We start from the raw sequence: 22,828 nt of genomic DNA on the forward strand, positions 1-22,828 counted from the left end.
AAAAATCACTCAGTTATAGTGTTAATCCCTGCATTATATAGCGCTCTGGTGTGTGCTGGCATACTCTCTCTCTGTCTCCCCAAAGGACTTTGTGGGGTCCTGTCCTCAGTCAGAGCATTCCCTGTGTGTGTGCGGTGTGTCGGTACGGCTGTGTCGACATGTTGGATGAGAAAGGTTACGTGGAGGCGGAGCAGAGGCCGATAAATGGGATGTTGCCCCCTGTGGGGCCGACACCAGAGTGGATGGATAGGTGGAAGGTATTAACCGACAATGTCAACTCCTTACATAAAAGGCTGAATGACGTAACAGCTGTGGGACAGCCGGCTTCTCAGCCCGCGCCTGCCCAGGCGTCTCAAAGGCCATCAGGGGCTCAAAAAAACGCCCGTTACCTCAGATGGCAGACACAGATGTCGACACGGAGTCTGACTCCAGTGTCGACGAGGTTGAGATATATATACACAATCCACTAGGAACATCCGTTACATGATCTCGGCAATGAAAAATGTGTTACACATTTCTGACATGAACCCAAGTACCACATAAAAGGGGTTTTATTTTTGGGGAGAAAAAGCAGCCAGTGTTTTGTTCCCCCATCAGATGAGTGAATGAAGTGTGTAAAGAAGCGTGGGTTCCCACGATAAGAAACTGGTAATTTCTAAAAAGTTACTGATGGCGTACCCTTTCCCGCCAGAGGATAGGTCACGTTGGGAGATATCCCCTAGGGTGGATAAGGCGCTCACACGTTTGTCAAAAAAGGTGGCACTGCCGTCTTAGGATACGGCCACCTTGAAGGAGCCTGCTGATGAAAAGCAGGAGGCTATCCTGAAGTCTGTATATACACACTCAGGTTCTATACTGAGACCTGCAATTGCCTCAGCATAAATAGTGCTACTGCAGCGTGGTCTGATACCCTGTCAGATAATATTAATACCCTAGACAGGGATAATATTTTGCTAACATAGAGCATTTTAAAGACGTCGTCTTATATATGAAGGATGCACAGAGGGATATTTGCCGGCTGGCATCCAGAATTAATGCAATGTCCATTCTGCCAGGAGGGTATTAGAAACCGGGCAGTGGACAGGTGATGCTGCCTGTAAAAGGCACATGGAGATTCTGCCTTATAAGGGTGAGGAATTGTTTAGGGATGGTCTCTGGGATCTCGTATCCACAGCAACAGCTGGGAAGAAAATTTTTTACCTCAGGTTTCCTCACAGCCTAAGAAAGCACCGTATTTTCAGGTACAGTCCTTTCGGCTTCAGAAAAGCAAGCGGGTCAAAGGCGCTTCCTTTCTGCACAGAGACAAGGGAAGAAGGAAAAAGCTGCACCAGCAGCCAGTTCCCAGGATCAAAAATCTTCCCCCGCTTCCTCTGAGTCCACCGCATGACGCTGGGGCTCCACAGGTGGAGACAGGTGCGGTAGGGGCGCGTCTCGGGAACTTCAGGGACCAGTGGGCTTGCCCACAGGTGGATCCCTAGGTTCTGCAAATAGTATCACAGGGATACAGGCTGGAGTTCGAGGCGACTCCCCCTCGCCGTTACCTCACGTCAGCCTTGCCTGCTGCCCTCGGAGAAAGGTAGTACTGGCGGCAATTCACAAGCTGTACTTCCAGCAGGTGAAAGCAAGGTACCCCTCCTTCAACAAGGCCGGGGTTACTATTCCAAAATGTTGTGGTACCGAAACCAGACGGTTCGGTGAGACCTATTCTAAAATTGAAAGCCTTGAACACTTATATACGAAGGTTCAAGTTCAAAATGGAATTGCTCAGGGCGATTATTGCAAGCCTGGAGAATTTCATGGTATCACTGGACATCAAGGATGCTTACCTGCATGTCCCTATTTACCCTCTTCACCAGGAGTACCTCAAAATTGTGGTACAGGATTGTCATTACCAATTCCAGACGTTGCCGTTGGTCTGTCCCCGGCACCGAGGTATTTACCAAGGTAATGGCCGAAATAATTATCCTGTACTTGGACGATCTCCTTATAAAGGCGAGGTCCAGCGAGCAGTTGTTCGTCGGAGTAGCACTATCTCGGGAAGTGCTACAACAGCACGGCTGGATTCTGAATATTCCAAAGTCGCAGCTGGTTCCTACGACGCGTCTACTGTTCCTGGGTATGGTTCTGGACACAGAACAGGATAAAAAGGGTTTCTCCCGGAGGAGAAGTCCAAGGAGTTGTTGTCTCTAGACAGAGACCTCCTAATACAAATACAGGTGTCGGTGCATCAATGCCTGCGAGCCCTGAAAAAGATGGTAGCTTCTTACGAAGAAATTCCATTCGCCAGGTCCCATGCAAGGATTTTCCAGTGGGATCTGTTGGACAAGTGGTCCGGGTCGCATCTTCAGATGCATCGGCGAATAACCCTGTCTCCAAGGGCCAGGGTGTCGCTGTTGTGGTGGCTGCAGAGTGCTCATCTTCTAGGGGGCCGCAGATTCGGCATACAGGACTGGGTCCTGGTGACCACGGATGCCAGCCTTCGAGGCTGGGGGGCAGTCACACAGGGAAGAAACTTCCAAGGCTATGGAAAAGTCAGGAGACTTCCCTACACATAAATATTCTGGAACTAAGGGCCATTTACAATGCCCTAAGTCAGGCTAGACCCTGCTTCAACACCGGCCGGTGCTGATCCAGTCAGACAACATCACGGCGGTCGCTCATGTAAACCGACAGGGTGGCACAAGAAGCAGGATGGCGATGGCAGAAGCCACAAGGATTCTCCGATGTGCGGGAAATCACGTGTTAGCACTGTCAACAGTGTTCATTCCCGGAGTGGACAACTGAGAAGCAGACTTTCTCAGAAGAACCTCCACCCGGGAGAGTGGGGACTTCATCCAGAAGTCTTCCAAATGATTGTACACCATTGGGAAAGGCCACAGGTGGACATGATGGCGTCCCGCCTCAACAAAAAGCTACAAAGATATTGCGCCAGGTCAAGGGACCCTCAGGCGATAGCTGTGGACGCTCTGGTAACACCGTGGGTGTACCAGTCGGTGTATGTGCTCCCTTCTCTGCCTCTCTTACCCAGGGTAATGAGAATAATAAGAAGGAGAGGAGTAAGAACTATACTCATTGTTCCGGGTTGGCCAAGAAGAGCTTGGTAACCAGAACTCCAAGAAATGATCTCAGAGGACCCATGGCCTCTGCCGCTCAGACAGGACCTGCTGCAGCATGGGGCCTGTCTGTTCCAAGACGTACCGCAGCTGCGTTTGACGGCATGGCGGTTGAACGCCGGATCCTGAAGGAAAAGGGCATTCCGGAGGAAGTTATCCCTACGCTATTTAAAGCTAGGAAAGAAGTGAACGCAAACCATTATCACCGCATATGGCGGAAATATGTTGCGTGCTGTGAGGCCAGGAAGGCCCCAAAGGAGAAATTTCAGCTAGGTCGATTTCTGCACTTCCTACAGTCAGAGGTGACTATGGGCCTAAAATTGGGTTCCATTAAGGTCCAGATTTCGGCTCTATCGATTTTCTTCCAAAATAGAACTGGCTTCACTGCCTGAAGTTCAGACTTTTGTTAAGGGAGTGCTGCATAGTCAGCCCCCGTTTGTGCCTCCAGTGGCACCGTGGGATCTCAACGTGGTGTTGGATTTCCTGAAGTCGCATTGGGTTGAGCCACTTAAATCCGTGGAGCTATAATACCTCACGTGGAAAGTGGTCATGCTGTGGGCCTTGGCGTCGGCCAGGCGTGTATCAGAATTGGCGGCTTTGTCATACAAAAGTCCTTATCTGTATTTTATATGGATAAGGCGGAATTGAGGACTCGTTCCCAATTCCTTCCTAAGGTGGTATCAGTTTTTCATGTGAACCAACCTATTGTGGTGCCTGCGGCTACTTGGGACTTGGAGGATTCCAAGTTACTGGACGTAGTCAGGGCCTTGAAAAGTATATGTTTCCAGGACAGCTGGAGTCAGGAAAACTGACTCGCTATTTCTCCTGTATGCACCCAACAAGCTGGGTGCTCCTGCTTCTAAGCAGACTATTGCTCGCTGGATCTGTAGCACGATTCAACTTGCACATTCTGCGGCTGGACTGCCGCACACTAAATCTGTAAAAGCCCATTCCACGAGGAAAGTGGGCTCTTCTTGGGCGGCTGCCCGAGGGGTCTCGGCTTTACAACTTTGCCGAGCTGTTACTTGGTCGGGTTAAAACATTTTGTAAGAGTCTACAAGTTTGATACCCTGGCTGAGGAGGACCTAGAGTTTGCTCATTCGGTGCTGCAGAGTCATCCGCACTCTCCCGCCCGTTTGGGAGCTTTGGTATAATCCCCATGGTCCTTACGGAGTCCCAGCATCCACTTAGGACGTCAGAGAAAATAAGATTTTACTCACCGGTAAATCTATTTCTCGTAGTCCGTAGTGGATGCTGGGCGCCCATCCCAAGTGCGGATTGTCTGCAATACTTGTTTATAGTTATTGCCTAACTAAAGGGTTATTGTTGAGCCATCTGTTGAGAGGCTCAGTTATATTTTATACTGTTAACTGGGTATAGTATCACGAGTTATACGGTGTGATTGGTGTGGCTGGTATGAGTCTTACCCGAGATTCAAAATCCTTCCTTATTGTGTCAGCTCTTCCGGGCACAGTATCCTAACTGAGGTCTGGAGGAGGGTCATAGTGGGAGGAGCCAGTGCACACCAGGTAGTCCTAAAGCTTTCTTTAGTTGTGCCCAGTCTCCTGCGGAGCCGCTATTCCCCATGGTCCTTACGGAGTCCCAGCATCCACTACGGACTACGAGAAATAGATTTACCGGTGAGTAAAATCTTATTTTTTCTACCGAGGGCCATTTGGATATTTATAAAATCCTTTGGGGGCCATACAAAAATTCTCAACTTAAAAAATTTACCCTGCCCCCCAGCAGGTCTGCCCCTTAGAGGTACTGGCGCGCGCCAAAAATATGGGTGTGGCCAGTTAAAATGGGACGTGATACACATATGCCCCCAATAGTGCAGTGCCAGATCCACAATTGCCCCCACAGTGCCAAGTATACAAATACCCCTCACAGTGCCAGGTATACAAATGCCCCCACAGTGCCAAGTATACAAATGCCCCTCACAGTGCCAGGTATACAGATGCCCCCCCCCCCCACAGTGCCAGGTATAAAGATGCCCCCACAGTGCCAGGTATACAAATGCCCCTCACAGTGCCAGGTATACAAATGCCCCTCACAGTGCCAGGAATACAGATGTCCCCACAGTGCCAGGTATATAGATGCCCCCACAGTGCCAGGTATACAAATACCCCCACAGTGCTAGGTATACAGATTCCCCCACAGTGCCAGGTATACAGATGCCCCCACAGTGCCAGGTTTACAAATGCCCCTCACAGTACCAGGTATATAGATGTCCCCACAGTGCCAGGTATACAGATGCCCCCACAGTGCCAGGTATACAAATGCCCCTCACAGTGCCAGGTATACAGATGTCCCCACAGTGCCAGGTATACAGATGCCCCCACAGTGCCAGTTATACAGATGCCCCCACAGTGCCAGGTATACAAATGCCCCCACAGTGCCAGGTATACAGATGCCCCCCACAGTGCCAGGTATACAAATGCCCCCCACAGTGCCAGGTATACAGATGCCCCCACAGTGCCAGGTATACAGATGCCCCCACAGTGCCCCCCCCCCCTTCCATGCTACTTACCGCTCCTTTCGGCGGGACACGGAGAAGAGCGCGGCTATGTTGGGCGGCGGCTTGTAGAACTTGAAACCAGCCGCCAGTTCGAGAGCCAATCAGAGCTCGCGGACCGGCAGCCGCAGCTCCTGATTGGCTGCCGGTCCGCGAGCTCTGATTGGCTCACGAACCGGCGGCTGGTTTCAAGTTCTACACGCCGCTGCGCTCTCCTCCCTGTCCTGACACTGACAGCTGAGACACGCTGCCGCCGGACTGAGCGGCGGCGTGTCTCACTGGGAGAAGCGGGTGGGCCGGAGCAAACGGCTTCGCGGGCCTTATACGGCCCGCAGGCTGGAGGTTCCCCACCCCTGGTCTAGTGGGATGTGATGTCTTGACGTATGGAGTCATTTTTGGATATGAAGTAAGTGACAAAGTCAAAAGCAAAGAGTGAGGAGAGGAAATGAGTTGGGTGTAGGCAGAGGAGGGAGTTGATAGTGGCAAAGAGGCGCCGGAGGTTGGAAGATTGGGAGGAGATGAGGTTCTTGAAGAACGACTGTTTAGTGAGGGAAAGGGCAGCACTGAAGGGTGAGAGCATAAGTTTGAAATGGAAGAAGTCTGCCTTAAAGCATGCTTTACTCCACTGTCACTCGGGTGTCGTTTGGTGTGTCAGGGCTGAGGTGTGATTGACAGCGGTAGGCGTTGCGGGGGCGGTTTTAGGAAAATAGGGACGGGTCAGCTGTGTTTTCGGGTTGGCTGCGTGACATCACACGCAGCTGCTGCAATAAAAAAAGTAGCCGCTGTCTGCCTGACAGCGCTGCCAGGGTCAACCTTAGGTCCGATGCATTGCGGACGCATTGGGAGGTGGCCTCACACATGCTGGGCGACCTTGCTCTGTGCTGGGCAGAGATGAACACATATGTGGCTGCGTATGCATTGATCTGCCTTCATCTCTGAATAACGTCCATAGATTGTAAGCTCCACTGGGGCAGGGACTGATGTGCGTGACCAAAAATATTCTTTGTAAAGTGATATGTAATATGTATGCGCTGTATAAATAACTGGTAATAATAACAATAATAATATACGTAGCAAAGCTGTAACGGGACACATCTGTGCACAGCACTTTTGTACTTCTTAGTTATCTTATCTGTATGGGCATGCTAATCATAATTAAAGCGTCACACAGTGAATATTGTGGCAATGGCAATATCCCAGCTGCTGCTGTTTTTCGCCTGTTTTCACAACTGTTTCTACAGTAACAGACAGGGAGAATGTATCCCTCCTGCACCTCGGGCTATTCTGACCACACCCATCGTGCTACTTAATCATAAAATTGCCAGGTATTAACCTCAGAAAGAAAAGTGAACTTTTACGTTCTTACAAAGATCTGGCATAAAGTTTCAGTGCTAGTGTAAATGCAAGAAAAGAATTGACAGTAATTGTCACTGAAACATACAGTACATCAATCAGTCATGATTACCAGAAATTGAGTAAGTCAGGATTTTAGCTTACATGGAAGATGCAAACTAATATGGTATGGTGTGTTTTTTCCTTTATAATTTCAAGAAAAAGTAAAGGAAACACACAACCAAGTTCAAAGTAAGGTTTGTTATGGAGGAGTTGTATCAAGCCTCCTAAAGAGTGGACAAGTTGAGAAATTGCTCATAGCATAGCTTCTAGCTGGCAGTTATTATTGTATAAGATGATATGTAGAAGCTTTTTGTGTGCTATGGGCAGATTTGCCACATGTCCACTGTCTTTAGTATAGTGGTTCCCAAATTTGGCCCTCATGGCACCTTTACCATCCAGGTTTTAAGGATATCCGTGCTTGAGCAGTAGTGGCTAAATTAGTTACTCAGTCAATTTGATTTAGTTATCTGTGCTCAAACATGGATATCCTTAAACCTGGGATGTGAGAGTGCCTTAAGGACAGTGTCTGGAAACCACTGTTTAGAAGATTTAATACAATACCCCCAAACTGAGAGAGAGATAAAGAAATGAAGGGTGAGAATATGAGGCTGAGATACCCCCCCTTCCCCCTCACCTCAGACTTCTTTTGCACATTAAGGTAAAGTCAAACTTACAACTGTACCAAATAAATTACAGTTATTATTTTTTAGTGCATACAGCACAAAACTACATATATACCATTTATTCAATGAATGCTGTATTGTTGTGATAAGTACAGCTGAATTTTAAAACAGTATAGCTATATATGGTTTCCATTTATTAAACCCCAACCCCAACCCCAAGACAGTTTTCACCAAAGAAAAGTTAATTTTAAGATGGGGCCTATTTATTGGTTTGATTTATCTAGCATTAACATAGTTAACAGTGTACTCCTTTGATCTCTCTTAGCATTTAGATGGCTTTAGCTACCAATTTTCATTGTTTAAACACAGGTAAAAATCAGCTGTCCCATTAGGGCATGAGTGGCTGAAAGTATACATCTTCCGCCTTTGAATTAAAGCAGGTTGATTTTAAATATATGGCTCAAATCTGAAAAGGTTCTTCATTTTGTCATATATAGTCAGGTCCATAAATATTGGGACATCGACACAGTTCTCATATTTTGGGCTCTATACACCACCACAATGGAATTGAAATGAAACAAACAAGATGTGCTTTAACTGCAGACTTTTCACTTTAATTTGAGGGTATTTACATCCAAATCAGGTGAACGGTGTAGGAATTACAACGGTTTCTATATGTGCCTCCCACTTTTTAAGGGACCAAAAGTAATGGGACAAACTAAACAATCCTAAATCAAACTTTCACTTTTTAATACTTTGTTGCAAATCCTTTGCAGTCAATTACAGCCTGAAGTCTGTAACGCATAGACATCACCAGACGCTGGGTTTCATCCCTGGTGATTCTCTGCCAGCCCTCTACTGCATTTGTCTTCAGTTCCTGCTTGTTCTTGGGGCATTTTCCCTTCAGTTTTGTCTTCATCAAGTGGATGAAGACAATCGGATTCAGGTCAGGTGATTGACTTGGCCATTGCATAACATTCCACTTATTTGCCTTAAAAACTCTTTGGTTGCTTTCGCAGTATGCTTCGGGTCATTGTCCATCTGCACTATGAAGTGCCGTCCAATGAGTTCTGAAGCATTTGACTGAATATGAGCAGATAATATTGCCCGAAACACTTCAGAATTCATCCTACTGCTTTTGTCAGCAGTCACATTATCAATAAATACAATGGAACCAGTTCCATTGGCAGCCATACATGCCGACGCCATGACACTACAACCACCATGCTTCACTGATGATGTGGTATGTTTTGGATCATGAGCAGTTCCTTTCCTTCTCCATACTCTTCTCTTCCCATCACTCTGGTACAAGTTGATCTTTGTCTCATCTGTCCATAGGATGTTGTTCCAGAACTGTAAATGCTTTTTTAGATGTTGTTTGGCAAACTCTAATCCCTGTTTTTGTGGCTCACCAATGGTTTACATCTTGTGGTAAACCCACTATATTCACTCTTGTGAAGTCTTCTCTTGATTGTTGACTTTGACACATATATACCTACCTCCTGGAGAGTGTTCTTGATCTGGGCAACTGTTGTGAAAGGGTTTTTCTTCACCAGGGAAATAATTCTTCTGTCATCCGCCACAGTTGTTTTCCATGGTCTTCCGGGTCTTTTGGTGTTGCTGAGCTCTCCGGTGCGTTCTTTCTTTTTAAGAATGTTCCAAACAGTTGATTTGGCCACACCTAATGTTTTTGCTATCTCTCTGATGGGTTTGTTTTGATTTTTCAGCCTAATGATGGCTTGCTTCACTGATAGTGGCAGCTCTTTGGATCTCATATTGAGAGTCGACAGCAACAGATTCCAAATGCAAATATCACACCTACTCCAGACCTTTTACCTGCTTAATTGATGATGAAGTAACAAGGAAATAGGCCACTCCTGTCCATGAAATAGCTTTTGAGTTGATTGTCCCATTACATTTGGTCCCTTAAAAAGTGGGAGGCACATATAGAAACTAGAGATGAGCGGATTCGGTTTTACTCGGTTTTACTCGGTTCTCAAAACCGAATCTTATTGGTTCACGGATGGCACGTGTTTTGGATAGCCAATAAGATTCGGTTTTGAGAACCGAGTAAAACCGAGTAAAACCGAATCCGCTCATCTCTAAACCGTTGTAATTCCTACACCGTTCACCTGATTTGGATGCAAATACCCTCAAAGTAAAGCGGAAATAAAGCACATCTTGTTTGATTCATTTCAAATCCATTGTGGTGGTGTATAGAGCCCAAAATATGATAATTGTGTCGATGTCCCAATATTTATGGACCTGACTGTATATTCTGTGACAATATTGTTCAGTTTGTGTTAACATTAATATTTCATTGTATAGCTTGAATATATTCCATTGCAATGTGCAAGGTCAGTTGTCTGTAATCGGTTTATAATAATGATAATAATAATAATAATAATAATAATTATTATTATTATTATTTTATTTTATATAGCACTCTTTCTCCCATAGGACTCAAGGTGCTTTACAAAAATCAAAAACAAAGTAAATGATACAAACAATTTAGTTTTACAGCAAGCAGAAAAATTACCAAAAAGAAAAAAAACATAGAGAATAGGTATAATGCAGAGTGGGTGCAGTCATTTTGGGTAATAACTTCCATAGGTTATATATTCCACTTACGAAAGGTACCAGGTGAGGCAGCCATGTTAAGTGCACTACATAGGATTACCCTGGGTGGAATAGGTCACATCCAGAAGGGATTATCCAAAATGGTTGTTTCTAGCATCACATCGCTTGGAATAGGGTCCCACATGGGTTCACTATAGTATGCCGGCGGTCGGGCTCCCGGCGACCAGCATACCGGCGCCGGGAGCCCGACCGCCGGCTTACCGACAGTGTGGCGAGCGCAAATGAGCCCCTTGCGGACTCGCTGCGCTCGCCACGCTACGGGCACGGTCACGCTATTTTATTCTCCCTCCAGGGGGGTCGTGGACCCCCACGAGGGAGAATAAGTGTCGGTATGCCGGCTGTCAGGATCCCGGCGCCGGTATACTGTGCGCCGGGATCCCGTCAGTCGGCATACTAAAGACCACCCTCCCACATAACTGTCAGAGCCATGCATTTTCCATCCCGTTTACAAGCATACTAGGTGAGGCAGCCATGATAGGCGCACTACAAAGGTTACACTGTGGGAGATAAGCCATGCAAGGACCCAAGGCATATATGGGAACAACTGACACGTAGTAGAATGATACTGTATATACCCTGTATCAATAGGTCAATGGAGATGTCCGAACATTCTAGGTATAGCATACAGTGGGGCATACAGAAAGAAAGTATAGCAGTGAAACACAGTGGCATAGCAGGCAATATTGAAACGATAGTGAAGGCAGTATTAAAAAAAAAAAATGAGTCCAGCAAAAATGAAATTAGTAAGGTCCAAATTATACCAGTAGGTGCAGATGTGGGGTGGGAAGGGTTAACACCTATTACAATTAAAATAGAATAACCTGCACCATGACCATCCCGATGGACTAAAATGCAGGCCCATGGGCATGGTCAGATTAACAATGCGGCGGATGGAGATCCATCTCCAGGCCTCCACATAAAAATAGACCCATCCTCATGACAGCATGATGATGACGACCAGCCACCAGCTGCGCAGCTGGCCGCATGGTCGGCCATAAATCATAAGTATTCAATTGTATTTCTATTTTCCACACAAAATTATGCAATTTCTGTACTTTTACATATTTAGGGAGACGTTGGGACTGATAGTGTATGGGGTCTACATGGCACTGGCCATGCCCACACAGCATTGGTCACACCCCCTCTGCTTCTCGTAATAGGCCCTTGGACATTTTTAGGCCCAGACCTATGAGGCTCTTAATCTGGTCCTGCCCCTGGGCAGTTTAGTTGGGTCCCACAGCATCCTGCTGAAAGTGGTGCTTTCCTGATCCCTGCACTGTGGGGAAGAATGGGCCCACCGATGGGTGAGATTGGGCCCACCGATGTCTGTTCAGGTGAAGCAGTCTAGTAGGGGAGTAGGCGGCAGGATGATGAGCCGTATTCTTTCTTCCAAGTTCCAAGCAAACCAAGTGGAGTGTAGTCAGCCTCACAGCCCCCGGGCAAGTTGGGGACTGCCACGCAGTCCCGGCCATCTCTCCCAATCTCTCCCCCACATCCCCACTTGAGTCGTGGCGGCAGGCGAGAGGAGGTAACATGCTGGAAGGTGGTGGGGGATGCAGCACAAACAAAAATATTAGAGAGCGGTCCAGTTTAGACTCTGTAGGGAGTATTCTTGTTTCCTCTGTAGAGGGTTTCCTATATTCTCCACCGAAACAGAAAAGATGTAGCCGATTGTTAGGAGACAACCTCTTTTATCTGTCAGGATTTTACAGGAACCTTGGACTCACCTCAACTTAATGAGATGCGTTCATCAAAAGGTATCTTTAAATTTTCTTACGGTCATAGTACCAGAACCCACAATATTCCCTTTATGGCGACACTCACTGATTAGTAGATCCCTATGTTCCTCGAAAGGTATCTTTTGGTGTAACATCACACCTCAGGCAGACTTTCCAGACAGTTTTCTCTCAATGTTATAGATCAGCAAATGATTGTAAAGGTCTTTCCCATACATATATTTATTCACACATATTGACATCCAATAAACTTCCTTTACAAAACATATAAAAACAGTTCATAATAAAGGTTTGTTCCACTCTATTCCATAAGGAACCATGAACAAATCCCTCTCACCATTTTTGTCCTGGGAAAACCAAAATTGGGAGATATAAATCTCTCAGGTAGATATACAGTATTACCAAATGGTGAATAGTAGAGGAAACAAAAACCTAAGGGTCCTCACTCACCAATGCGATTCGGAATATGTTTCCTTACTCATGGGTTCTGCATCTCATGGGTCCTGCAGTGGCCAGATTGGAGCCGATTGGGTCCCGGTGGCAGCACGTGTGGGTCTGAGTTCATGAGGGTCCGAGCCGGGACTTCAGCCTGGGGTGACTGGCTTGTCCCAGGGGCCTAGTTTTCTAGAAACAGTGGCCCCCTGAGTGGTTGCGACCGCTCTGTACAATGGCCAGAAGTTGTGTGTATAAGATAGTTGTATAAGATACATAGAAGTTGTATAAAATACACATATCTGTGTCACGATCCAGGTAATTCCTTATTAGTATTTACCTTCCAAATGCCTCCTGAGACTGTCCCAGTGTCCCAAGCCTGCATTCCATCTGCACTGTCTGTGTGCAGCATGCTGCATCTCATTGTCTCAAATCTCTTTACTGTGATTCTGGCAGCTTCATGGTTAAAACTCACATGCAAGTTACAAACAGTCTTTCCCTCCAAGTTCTAACATGGGCGCAGCCATGTTTGTTTTCATCACATGTTACTTTTCAGCCAATCAGCTGCACTCTGCTCCCAGCCTGATTACACAGCAGCTGCACTCTGGTCTCTGGTTAATTGCCCACCAATCCCTGCTAACCTGTGGGTTTAAATAGCCTGTCCCAGCATTGAAGGATGTCAGTGCTTCAATGGTCTTCAGTGAGCAGTTCTTCCATGGACTTTCTCTGCAGTGCTTCATTTGTCTCCAGTGGTTCCTGTGTGCAGTCTTCTACAGATTCTCCAGTGAACTCTCCTGCTTTCAAGCCTGACTCCTCTGTGTTACACTCTGTGGTGTAACACGACACCTCTGTGATTAACCCTCTACAACATCACCTTACTCACCTGTGTCTGTATTCCGGCTTTCCAGCAGCCACACTTCAACAACTACAGTTTTCCAGCGAACCCTAGCTTAATTTACAGTTTTCCAGCGAACCCTAGCTTCATTTACAGTTTACAGAACTTTTCTCTACATTCCAGGTTACTGGTATTAACCAGTTGCACACCTAAATTTCCACTTGTGACTTTCTGTTGTTTTTTCACGTTTTCTGACTTTTCATTTAATAAAATCACTGAAAGATATTTCCAGTTGTCGTGGTCACGCCTTCGGGCATCCTTGCTACTGTCTTTACGCATGTCCAGGAGTCACATGGCTCCTCCTAAATTCAAGTACCCGTCAGCCCCTACAGCTGAGGCTCCCAGTCACGGTCATCAGCCCTCAGTTGTGACAATCTGTTTATATAGTATTGGTTTGGGATGGCTTTTACTGTAACTGCTGTAAATACAACATATCTGTTTATGTAGTATTAGTTTGGGATGGCTTTTACTGTACCTGCTGTAAATACTTCTATCTAGAAATCTTTGCTGCAGAAATCCTCTGCAATTGGACAATCTCCTCATTCCACGTGAACAGGTCTGATCATAAAACTCGCTATGAACATTTAGGGATTTCTGAAGGAATCAGTGGTTCTTTCTGAATCTCCTTTAATTTGCTGACGTGTTTGACACTTTGGTATACAGTGTTCAGGTCCTTATGTATTTGTGTCTAAAACACTACATTGCTGTTAACATTGTTATCAGGTGTCAATATTTGTGACAAGAGCCAGAATACCGTCACCCACACACAAGTATGCAAGTTCTGCAGATGCCAACAGTCCATGGTTGCGGAATGCTGTTTGTATTCCTTTACAGGCCATCCTCAAAACATTACCGATACATGATACATTCTACAGTATCTACCAGTTAGAAAGACACTGTACTTCTTGTTTTTTTATTTGGTTTGATTTTTCCCTCACTAGTTCCTGTGCTGTTTCTCTCTTTTTTTTCTAAAAATGTTTGTTATTTCTCTGTGCAATGTTGTAGCAGCACAATGCACATTCAGCTCTTGTTTTCTAATGCACCAGGTTATAACTTATTATCATTAATTATTTGTATACAATTTAGGATTATACCATGTATAATATGTAGGAATAAATTCTGTAAAGATGGGGCGTGATTTAATCTGAATCTCCCGTTTGGTGTTTGAATAGTGGCACATTTACTGCTCTCTTTACTTAGCATTATTTGCCAGTAATCAGATTAAAGTATCAAGAACACGGAATAATACCCCTTTCACATCACAAATCCGGGTCTGACCAGGGAATTTGAACACATCAAAGATGAGATGATCAGAGAGACACAGGAACATCCAATCAGCAGTGTTTTTGTATGTCCTTGGTTGGATAACCTGGGTCGGATGCTTTCACACTGCACTTCAACCCGAGTCATACCCATGTATAACCCTGTTTTAATTCCAGGTTGAAATGCCGGGTCAGCCGACGCAGGAAATTGTTAATACCACTTTGACACCAAAAAACCCACGACCCACCCCGGGTCACACTCCGTTTACATTGCACCTTGGACCCAGAGTATTCCCGGGCTAGCCCCGTTTACACAGAACCCTTGTCTGCCCTTCATGTCACTACCCCTTTTCCACTAGCTCAAAAAACCCTGAGTTTTTTCTGTAGCGGAAATGGCTCCCTCAGAAAAAACCTGGGTCAAGTGACGCAGGAATCCTACCCAGGTAGCGACCTGGGTTGGACCCGGGAATGACCCGGGTAAGGGTGTAGTGTAAATGGGTTACCCGGGTCATCCTATCCGGGACACGTTTACAGCATCTGAGAGCCCATACCTCCCTGACCGCAGTGTCCCGCAAGCGGTTGGGAGGTTGGCCGGCCAGCTCTGCTGTCTGCATAGCAGGACAGACAGCAGCGCTGGTCGGGAAAGTGTGTGCCGGAGACTGGGGGCAGGCCAGCATCTTCCAGAGCGCTGGGCTTGCCCCCAGCATGACGTTGGTCAACATTGAATTGGGGGTGTGGCCAAAAGGGACCAAGACCAAGCCCCGAGGGTCCCGTTCTGACGGTTTTCCCGGCGCTTGGAGATGACGTCATCTCCAAGCGCCGGCCAGAAGAAACTGCACCCAGGTGCAGTGTAAGTGGCTCCGACTCGGGATATTGCCGGGTCTGCGCCGTTGTGGAAAAGGTGTCATGTCTTGGGTCTGACCGGGCTTGGAACCGTGTCCCAAATCCCGGGTCAGACACACGGTATTGGTCATTAGGTCGACCACACTTAGGTCGACAGTCATTAGGTCGACCACTATTGGTCGACATGCAGTAGGTCGACATGGTCAATTGGTCAACATGTACTAGGTCGGCATGGAGAAAGGTCGACATGAGTTTTTTTTTTACTGTTTTTGGTGTCGTTATCTTCGTAAAGTGACGGGGAACCCCAATTAGTGCACCGTGTTCCTTGCATGGATTGCAGCACTCGCCATGCTTCGAGCAAGGTTACCGTTCCTAATTGTAGTCCACGTGGATCGTAAAGTATGAAAATGTTCAAAAAATGAAAAAAATATATATGAAAAACGCACGTCGACATTTTCACATGTCGACTTACTACATGTCGACCTATTGTCAATGTCGACCTATTGATCATGTCGACCAATAGTGGTCGACCTAATGTATGTCAAACTAATGACCGTAACTCCAGACACACAAGTACTAGTGGAAAAGGGGTATTACAGACACTCCCTTGAGGCGGATATGTGCATACACAGACAACGAGCAGCATTTAAACATAACCCGGGTCACGCCATTTACATTGCACCTGAGTAACTACAAGGTTGGATTCCAGGGTCACTTGACCCAGATTATTTTTCAAGGACCCTTTTACACTGAACCCCGACCTGGGTAGACCCAGCAATAACCCAGGTTTTTGCAGCAGTGGAAAAGGAGTATTAGTAGCGCTTTCATATTGCACCTCGGAAACGGGTCGACCCAGCAATAACCCAGGTTATTTTGACAGTGTGAATGGGTTATAACTACTCATGCCAGTTTATATAAAATGGTATTCAATGTTGGTATTGTACACTATTCCCTCGTTATAACCTGTCGTATGTCACTTGGCTCTATGCAGATTACTATATCCAGATTATTAACATGTATTTTTTTTTATTCTACAACTACTGTGGAACTCATCCACTTTAAAGCATCTGTGACCTTCACTATTACGCTTATTTTTCTATACATGCAATTGAATTCATTGTAAAAGACCCATGACAATTTTTATTGGTTGTTTTACGAGTTTATGCATTTTTTGGCAAAAAAAAGATGCCTGGATTTTTCCTTTTTAACCACACTTTTTTAACCAGGCTTGACCTTTAGGAGCCATAAAGTACTTCAGTTGTTTCTTCTTATTGACAGTACTAATAACTGGAAAGTCATCTGGTATTAGATCCATTTTAATAGAATCTATTAATGTTGTACGGGCTGGCAGTTTTTTGTTTTTTCTTCCAAGTTTTGCCCTTGCAATTTGACAGTATTTACCATACCAACACTTTATTCGGCATTACAAATAGACACTGTGCAATCTTTTACCAGTTTGTAGCAATCATGTGGTTAGTAGAGATGTGCGCCGGGCCATTTTTGCTGGATTTGGTTCAAATTCCTAGGCCGGATTTGGACTTGCCAAATCGCCGTCACTGCTGGCGGTGTCGTCTGTGACGGTGATGTCCTCAGTGCAGAGTTGCTGTCGGTGTCGGTACTCAGTGCGGGGGTGCCAGGAGTGTCGGCAGTGCTGGCAGTGTCCTCAGTGTGGGGTTGCCGGCGGTGTCCATACTACTGGGGTGCTGGCGGTGTCGACAGTGATGGTGATGTTCCCAGTGCAGAGTTGCTGGAGGTGTCAGTACTTCTGGCTATGTTGGCAGTGGGGGTGCCAGGGGTATCCTTACTGCAGGGGTGACGGCAGCGCTGGCAGTGTCCTCAGTGTGGGGTTGCTGGCGGTGTCGGTACTGCTGGGATGCTGGTGGTGTCAGGGTCCTCAGTGCTGGGGTGTGTCAGTAGTGTGGGGGTGATGCCGGCTGAGTCAGCAGTGTGGGTGTGCCGGTTGTGTCGGCAATGCAGGAGTGCTGGCCATATCCTCAGTGCTTGGGTGTATCAGCACACGCATCGGCCGCATTCACATGCATCGGTCGCAATCAGGGGTCAGCACACGTGTAGCGGCATAGTGCTCGTACATGGCTCTTCAACATGACTGATTGACAGGCTACGGGCGTCCGGGGGTGTCGACACGGCATAAGGGGGGGGGGGGAGATCGGGAAATGCAGGTGTGTAATGCCCATTTTTGGCCAATGACGTCACATGAGTTCACGAGCATGTAGAAACATGGCGGAGGCTGCGGAGGCAAGGATTAACCTCTGTTTGATGCCATTGCAATTGATTTGCGATGGCATTGCGGGGCAGCGACACGCATACTGGGCAGCCTTGCCTTGTGCTGGGGGGCCTTCAGCATGTGAGTATATGGTCGCAGATTTTGCTGCGAGAGCAGAATCTGCGACTATCTCTGAATAACCTCTTTAGTGTAGGATTTCAAAATAAAGTTGTCCATGTACTGTGTGACAGCACAGGATGTAGCCATATGCTATTAGATGGTCACGGAACTCCTCAATGACTATAATCCTTATATTTCACAAGTATGCTATGTCAAAACATGACAGCACACCTATGTAGCAGTAATTCATTTACGTTGCAGCTTTACTAAGATACCAGGGATAAGGTACACACCTATTTCAAACAGGGTGCCCCTGAGTTTCTAGCTACCAGGATGGGGGGAGGGATAGAAAACAAATGATCTCTTACTGATCATGGATATATCTTTGTATTTTAAATATTCTTTTGCAATAGATACAAATATGTTAAACCCAATAATAATAAGAAATACTGTGATTTGTATCCAATATACAAAAGAAATTGATTGCATTGTACTGATGGTAAATATTAAAAACCAAGGACGTTTTCTGCTGCAGATCTTTAAAACATGGAAAGGACACTATTAATTCATTACCTTAGTTTTACAACACATTTGTCAGATATTTAATTTAAGAAAATGTACTAAATGCAGGTCTTCTTAAGCATTGTTAGATATATTATTCAGTATCATTTTCCAGTAACAGATTATTTTATTTGAGCATTGTAGGTGAAGGTTTGTTATATGGGGATTCATTTTGTGTACGCTGTCTGGGCTTTGGTGCACATGTATTTCCCTTCTTTATTTTTCTTACGGTAAAAGAGGAAACATCTAGTAAAAACAGTTGGAATGTGATTATTGAGCAAAAATTACAACTTGACAACTGCCTGTTTTAATAATATGCATCACTTTGGCACCACGCCTTGTTCTTTCATATTTGTTCAACACTAATAAAGTGTCAGACATACAGATGATACATACCAATCCTTTTTATAAAATGCACCTTTAGTTGACTCAGTGTCTCGACTATGAATCTGGGACTTATGAAAAGATTTGTGGGATCTTTCTCAATATTTATAGGATGAAGCACTCATCTTATTTTACACATCTTTAATTGCATCACAAATATTAGTCATTTTTGCCCTAATCATTCTTGTAGTCATTATGGTTGTCTGTACAGGATTATTTAAACTTGTGTCACAGTTTCATTAACTACTGTATCCAGGCTGCAAATCAAGGTATATTTTTGTTTTCTCAGCAGCAATGTAACCAATCTAAAAATTTATAACGTCTACAGTGGAAGTTTGCAGATGCGTTTATCCACCTACTGTACATGATGCTGACATGACATGACAACCGTGCAATATTTTAATGCAATTTTATTTCATTTTCATTACCCAGGTACAATAATATTACAAAAATAACACTTCCCTTCTTTTAACACAGTAAGGACAGTATAAATTACATAATTTACAATTTTGGGGAAAAAGTGTTTAACACTCAGTATGCCATAACTAGCTGATAGCCCATAAAGCAGTTTTATTAAAGCGAAAAATGTTTTATGATGAAAACAAACCATAGGTTTTTCTGTAGTTGGTGCACACTGCACACCCCGCACCCCTACGGAGTCCCGCGGCAGCCCTGCATTGCGGACACAAATCATTTGAAAAATGGTCGCTATGGTCATTTCCGAGTGATTTGTGAATGCGCACTGGAGATGTCTCCGGGAACAACGTGTGGCCACCATGTTCCCAGAGACCTGCGCATGAGCAGTAGACTCTGACATTATGCTATATATATATATATATATATATATATATACAGGAATAGATGAAAACAAGCGCTCATGAGTGTAATTAATATACATGCAGGAAGGGAAGGGTGCAAAAAAGATGATGATAAAAACCGTCTGTACCTACAGACATCTCCTATTAAGGACAGATAAGCCTAAATACATCTTTTATCTTGTAATCATTTTATTCGGCTACTCTTCTATGACATATTGGATAGAATTGACTGCTGATACTCTATATATGGACAGATAAGCCTTGTATATTTCGCTATCTTGTACGCATTTTATTTGGCCATTTTATGTTTATTTGTGTATTAAATTTATGTTTTTTAACAAAATTATACTGTCTCGGCTATATATTGTGTAAGATTGGGAAAATGCTGATTCCCTAATTAGGCCTATAAGACAGTGGTATACTTTGAAGTTTTAAAAGATAGTGGTATATTTTGAAGTTGTAAAACGGTACACACTATGTTTTGCTGTTCTTCTCTTACATATAACTAAACCATAAGAGAGAGCTCCTTGAGAAAAAGCTTCTCTATTTTCCAGATAAGTGTTCTAAGCCGGTTTTTATCATCATCTTTTTTGCACCCTTCCCTTCCTGCATGTATATTAATTACACTCGTGGGCGCTTGTTTTCATCTATTCCTGTATTCATTCATATGTGACTGCCAAACACATTACCACGTATTATAAGCTGCCACCCAGATAAGATACGGGGAAGTGTTTTTAAATAATTTCCTGCAAGGTGATAACTAATTTAAGAAGGTATAGATATCACAAAAAAATTATTTTTAGCACCGCATTCTCTATTTCTTCAATATATATATATATATATTAGCTTGTTATATACAACAGATAATAAGCTGTCGCTGATAATTCTTGTTTTTTTTCTGCCCTTACTCCTCCACAGCCACAATATAATGGGACTCTAAAGAAGGAAAACAAGCGCTTTAGCTCCCAAAGTCAATTTGACAATTGGGGTCGACAACAGTATATATCTGTGGGAGGTCCTATAAGTCCAGGAAGCGAATATGGCTATATGCAGACCCTCAAAAGCAGTCGAAGTGAGCCAGACCTCACAGGTCCTAATATGAAGGCCACACTGAGACGTCCGAACCTCAATAATAACACACAAAACCAGTACTCTCAGCATCAGCAGCAGCAACAACAAAGACGCTCTGGAAAAGGTGCCCACAACTCAAGCTTCTACAGCCATCAAAGCGCACAAAATTGGAAGACAGGGACCATGCAGCCAACACGCACACCGTCTTCTATCTCAGCTGTACGGCAGCCACAGATTTACAACACAGTGCAGAGAAATGATACAGGTTATATTCAGAAGCAGGATAACTATGGATGCATGCAGGTGCCATCCAGGTCAGTCAGTGGTCTCCAAGGACTATAGCACATAATAATATTACTTTATGCAGTATGTAATCTTAGCTGTCTTATTATTTCACCTGTCTTTATTGCACTACTGTACACTCCACTTTAATTTTCTCTTCCTTTTTTTGCTTTATAGCTTCGTGAATATCTAATTATCTTTCTACAGATATACTTACTTCTATTTACCCTTCATCAATATTTATTGTTGCCAAGTTTTTTTTATATCCTGTGTCCATTTATTTTATATCAGGATGGATTCCCGTGATGAATTTGATGGAGCATCTATGTCAATAGAACGAGCAGTGGAACTTCTTTCATCTACAAATGAAAAGTATCAGACATCTGGAGCCAACTACATACAGCATACATGCTATCAAGATGAGAATGCTAAGAACTTGGTATGTCTGATAGAGAAGTTAGTTTTGCTAACACTTAAAGATGAGAAAAGTTGAGATTTCACGTATAATTTATTTCATGCAGAACAGTCTGTTAAGAAGTCTGGCTGATACAGTTTTGATTCTCCACTCTGTGCTGCGCCATTCCAAAATATTGCGTAAATTTACTAAGAATCAATATTTGACTTCTAAACCAAATCACTAGACATTGCCAGCAGTTTAAAGGGTTTAAATCTTGGATTTACTGAAAGCATTGTTTTTGAGTGTCTACAGTCTTCTAATGATGATACCCATTGTTATTTTTTTCTGTCTGATACCGTCAGATTGCTTCTTACGATAGATGGTGAAATAGATGTATGAATCCACCGTCAATCTGTGTCAGATCCCGTGCACTGCACAAATCAGTATGATCCGTGCAGGCTTTGTTGTGTAAAACCCTGGTCTGGTTCTGGAAAATTGAGGGAAAAGCAGGTATCTGGTCCCCCTCGATTTTCTTTGCAGGGAGATACGCAGTCCCAAACTGGTCAGCCCAGGCCTTGAGATCCTAGGAAAATGGCCCTTTCCCCTTCCGAGGAACCCTCAGGCCTGGGCTGAATGTCCGAGGCTATTCTCCGCACCCCTGTTGACAATGGTTTTGAGGTTAGGTTGTAAGAAACAAAAAAAAAAATTTTCTTTACTGTAGGCGTACATATCCCAGTAAGATTGTTGTGAAACAACAGGTCCCAGCATGCCCGGACATTAAGTAATGACAGTACGCAGACACCAATGGGGAAAGTCCTTTATTTAAAAAAAAGAATTGATAATGAACAACCCACGGATCAGATCCTCTTCGGGTGATGTAGTAGTCCACTGGTCTTCAAAAAACAAAATTGTATATCCCAAACCTTATCTGACAGTATTGTACACTCTGTACAGTACTAGCACGTAATGAAGGTCATTCCTGGTCACTCTCATAAGAATGGATGGGGGAAGCGCTGATTGGCCGAGAGCTCTGGTTCCCTCTCTGATCTGTACAGTACTTAGTGCCTAATTCAGACCTGATTGCAGCAGCAAAGTTGTTCTCTAAAGGGCAAAACCATGTTGCACTGCAGGGGGGGCAGGTACAGTATAACATGTGCACAGAGAGTTAGATTTGGGAGGGGTGTGTTTAGGTCTGAATTTGGCCATAAGTCTAAATGCAGGTCTATTTATTTCTTCTATTGTGATGCAATATTTCAGTGGATTTTAAAAACACAGTTTAGTAAATCCGAGATTTCTATTGCTGTCTATGAAAAGGATGCAATATTTTGTCCTATGGTCTAATGCTGTCTATTGCCATCTAAAGTTGTATTTTTCCCATTGTTTTGCCTTTTGTAAATCTCCGATTTGCAAAAGTGAAAAGTGAAAGTTTTTACTTTTTGTTAACTTATTTTTTTGTTTTCTCACTGGCTTTTTCACACTCTTATTACTTTCTTCTCTCTTCCTTATTAAATACT

The 22,828-nt window shown here is 44.5% G+C and overlaps 1 protein-coding gene across 1 annotated transcript in view; it reads left to right on the forward strand.

The window, feature by feature from the left end:
* Positions 1–22,828, forward strand: part of PKP1 (plakophilin 1) — a 114,262-nt gene that overhangs the window by 39,855 nt on the left and 51,579 nt on the right. The window contains exons 3-4 of the mRNA XM_063954965.1: positions 20,483–20,949; positions 21,209–21,356. Coding sequence (XP_063811035.1) covers positions 20,483–20,949; positions 21,209–21,356 — 615 coding nt within the window. The remainder of the gene's footprint in view (positions 1–20,482; positions 20,950–21,208; positions 21,357–22,828) is intronic.

This window comes from Pseudophryne corroboree, chromosome 2 (assembly GCF_028390025.1).
Source record: "Pseudophryne corroboree isolate aPseCor3 chromosome 2, aPseCor3.hap2, whole genome shotgun sequence".
Taxonomy (NCBI): domain Eukaryota; kingdom Metazoa; phylum Chordata; class Amphibia; order Anura; family Myobatrachidae; genus Pseudophryne; species Pseudophryne corroboree.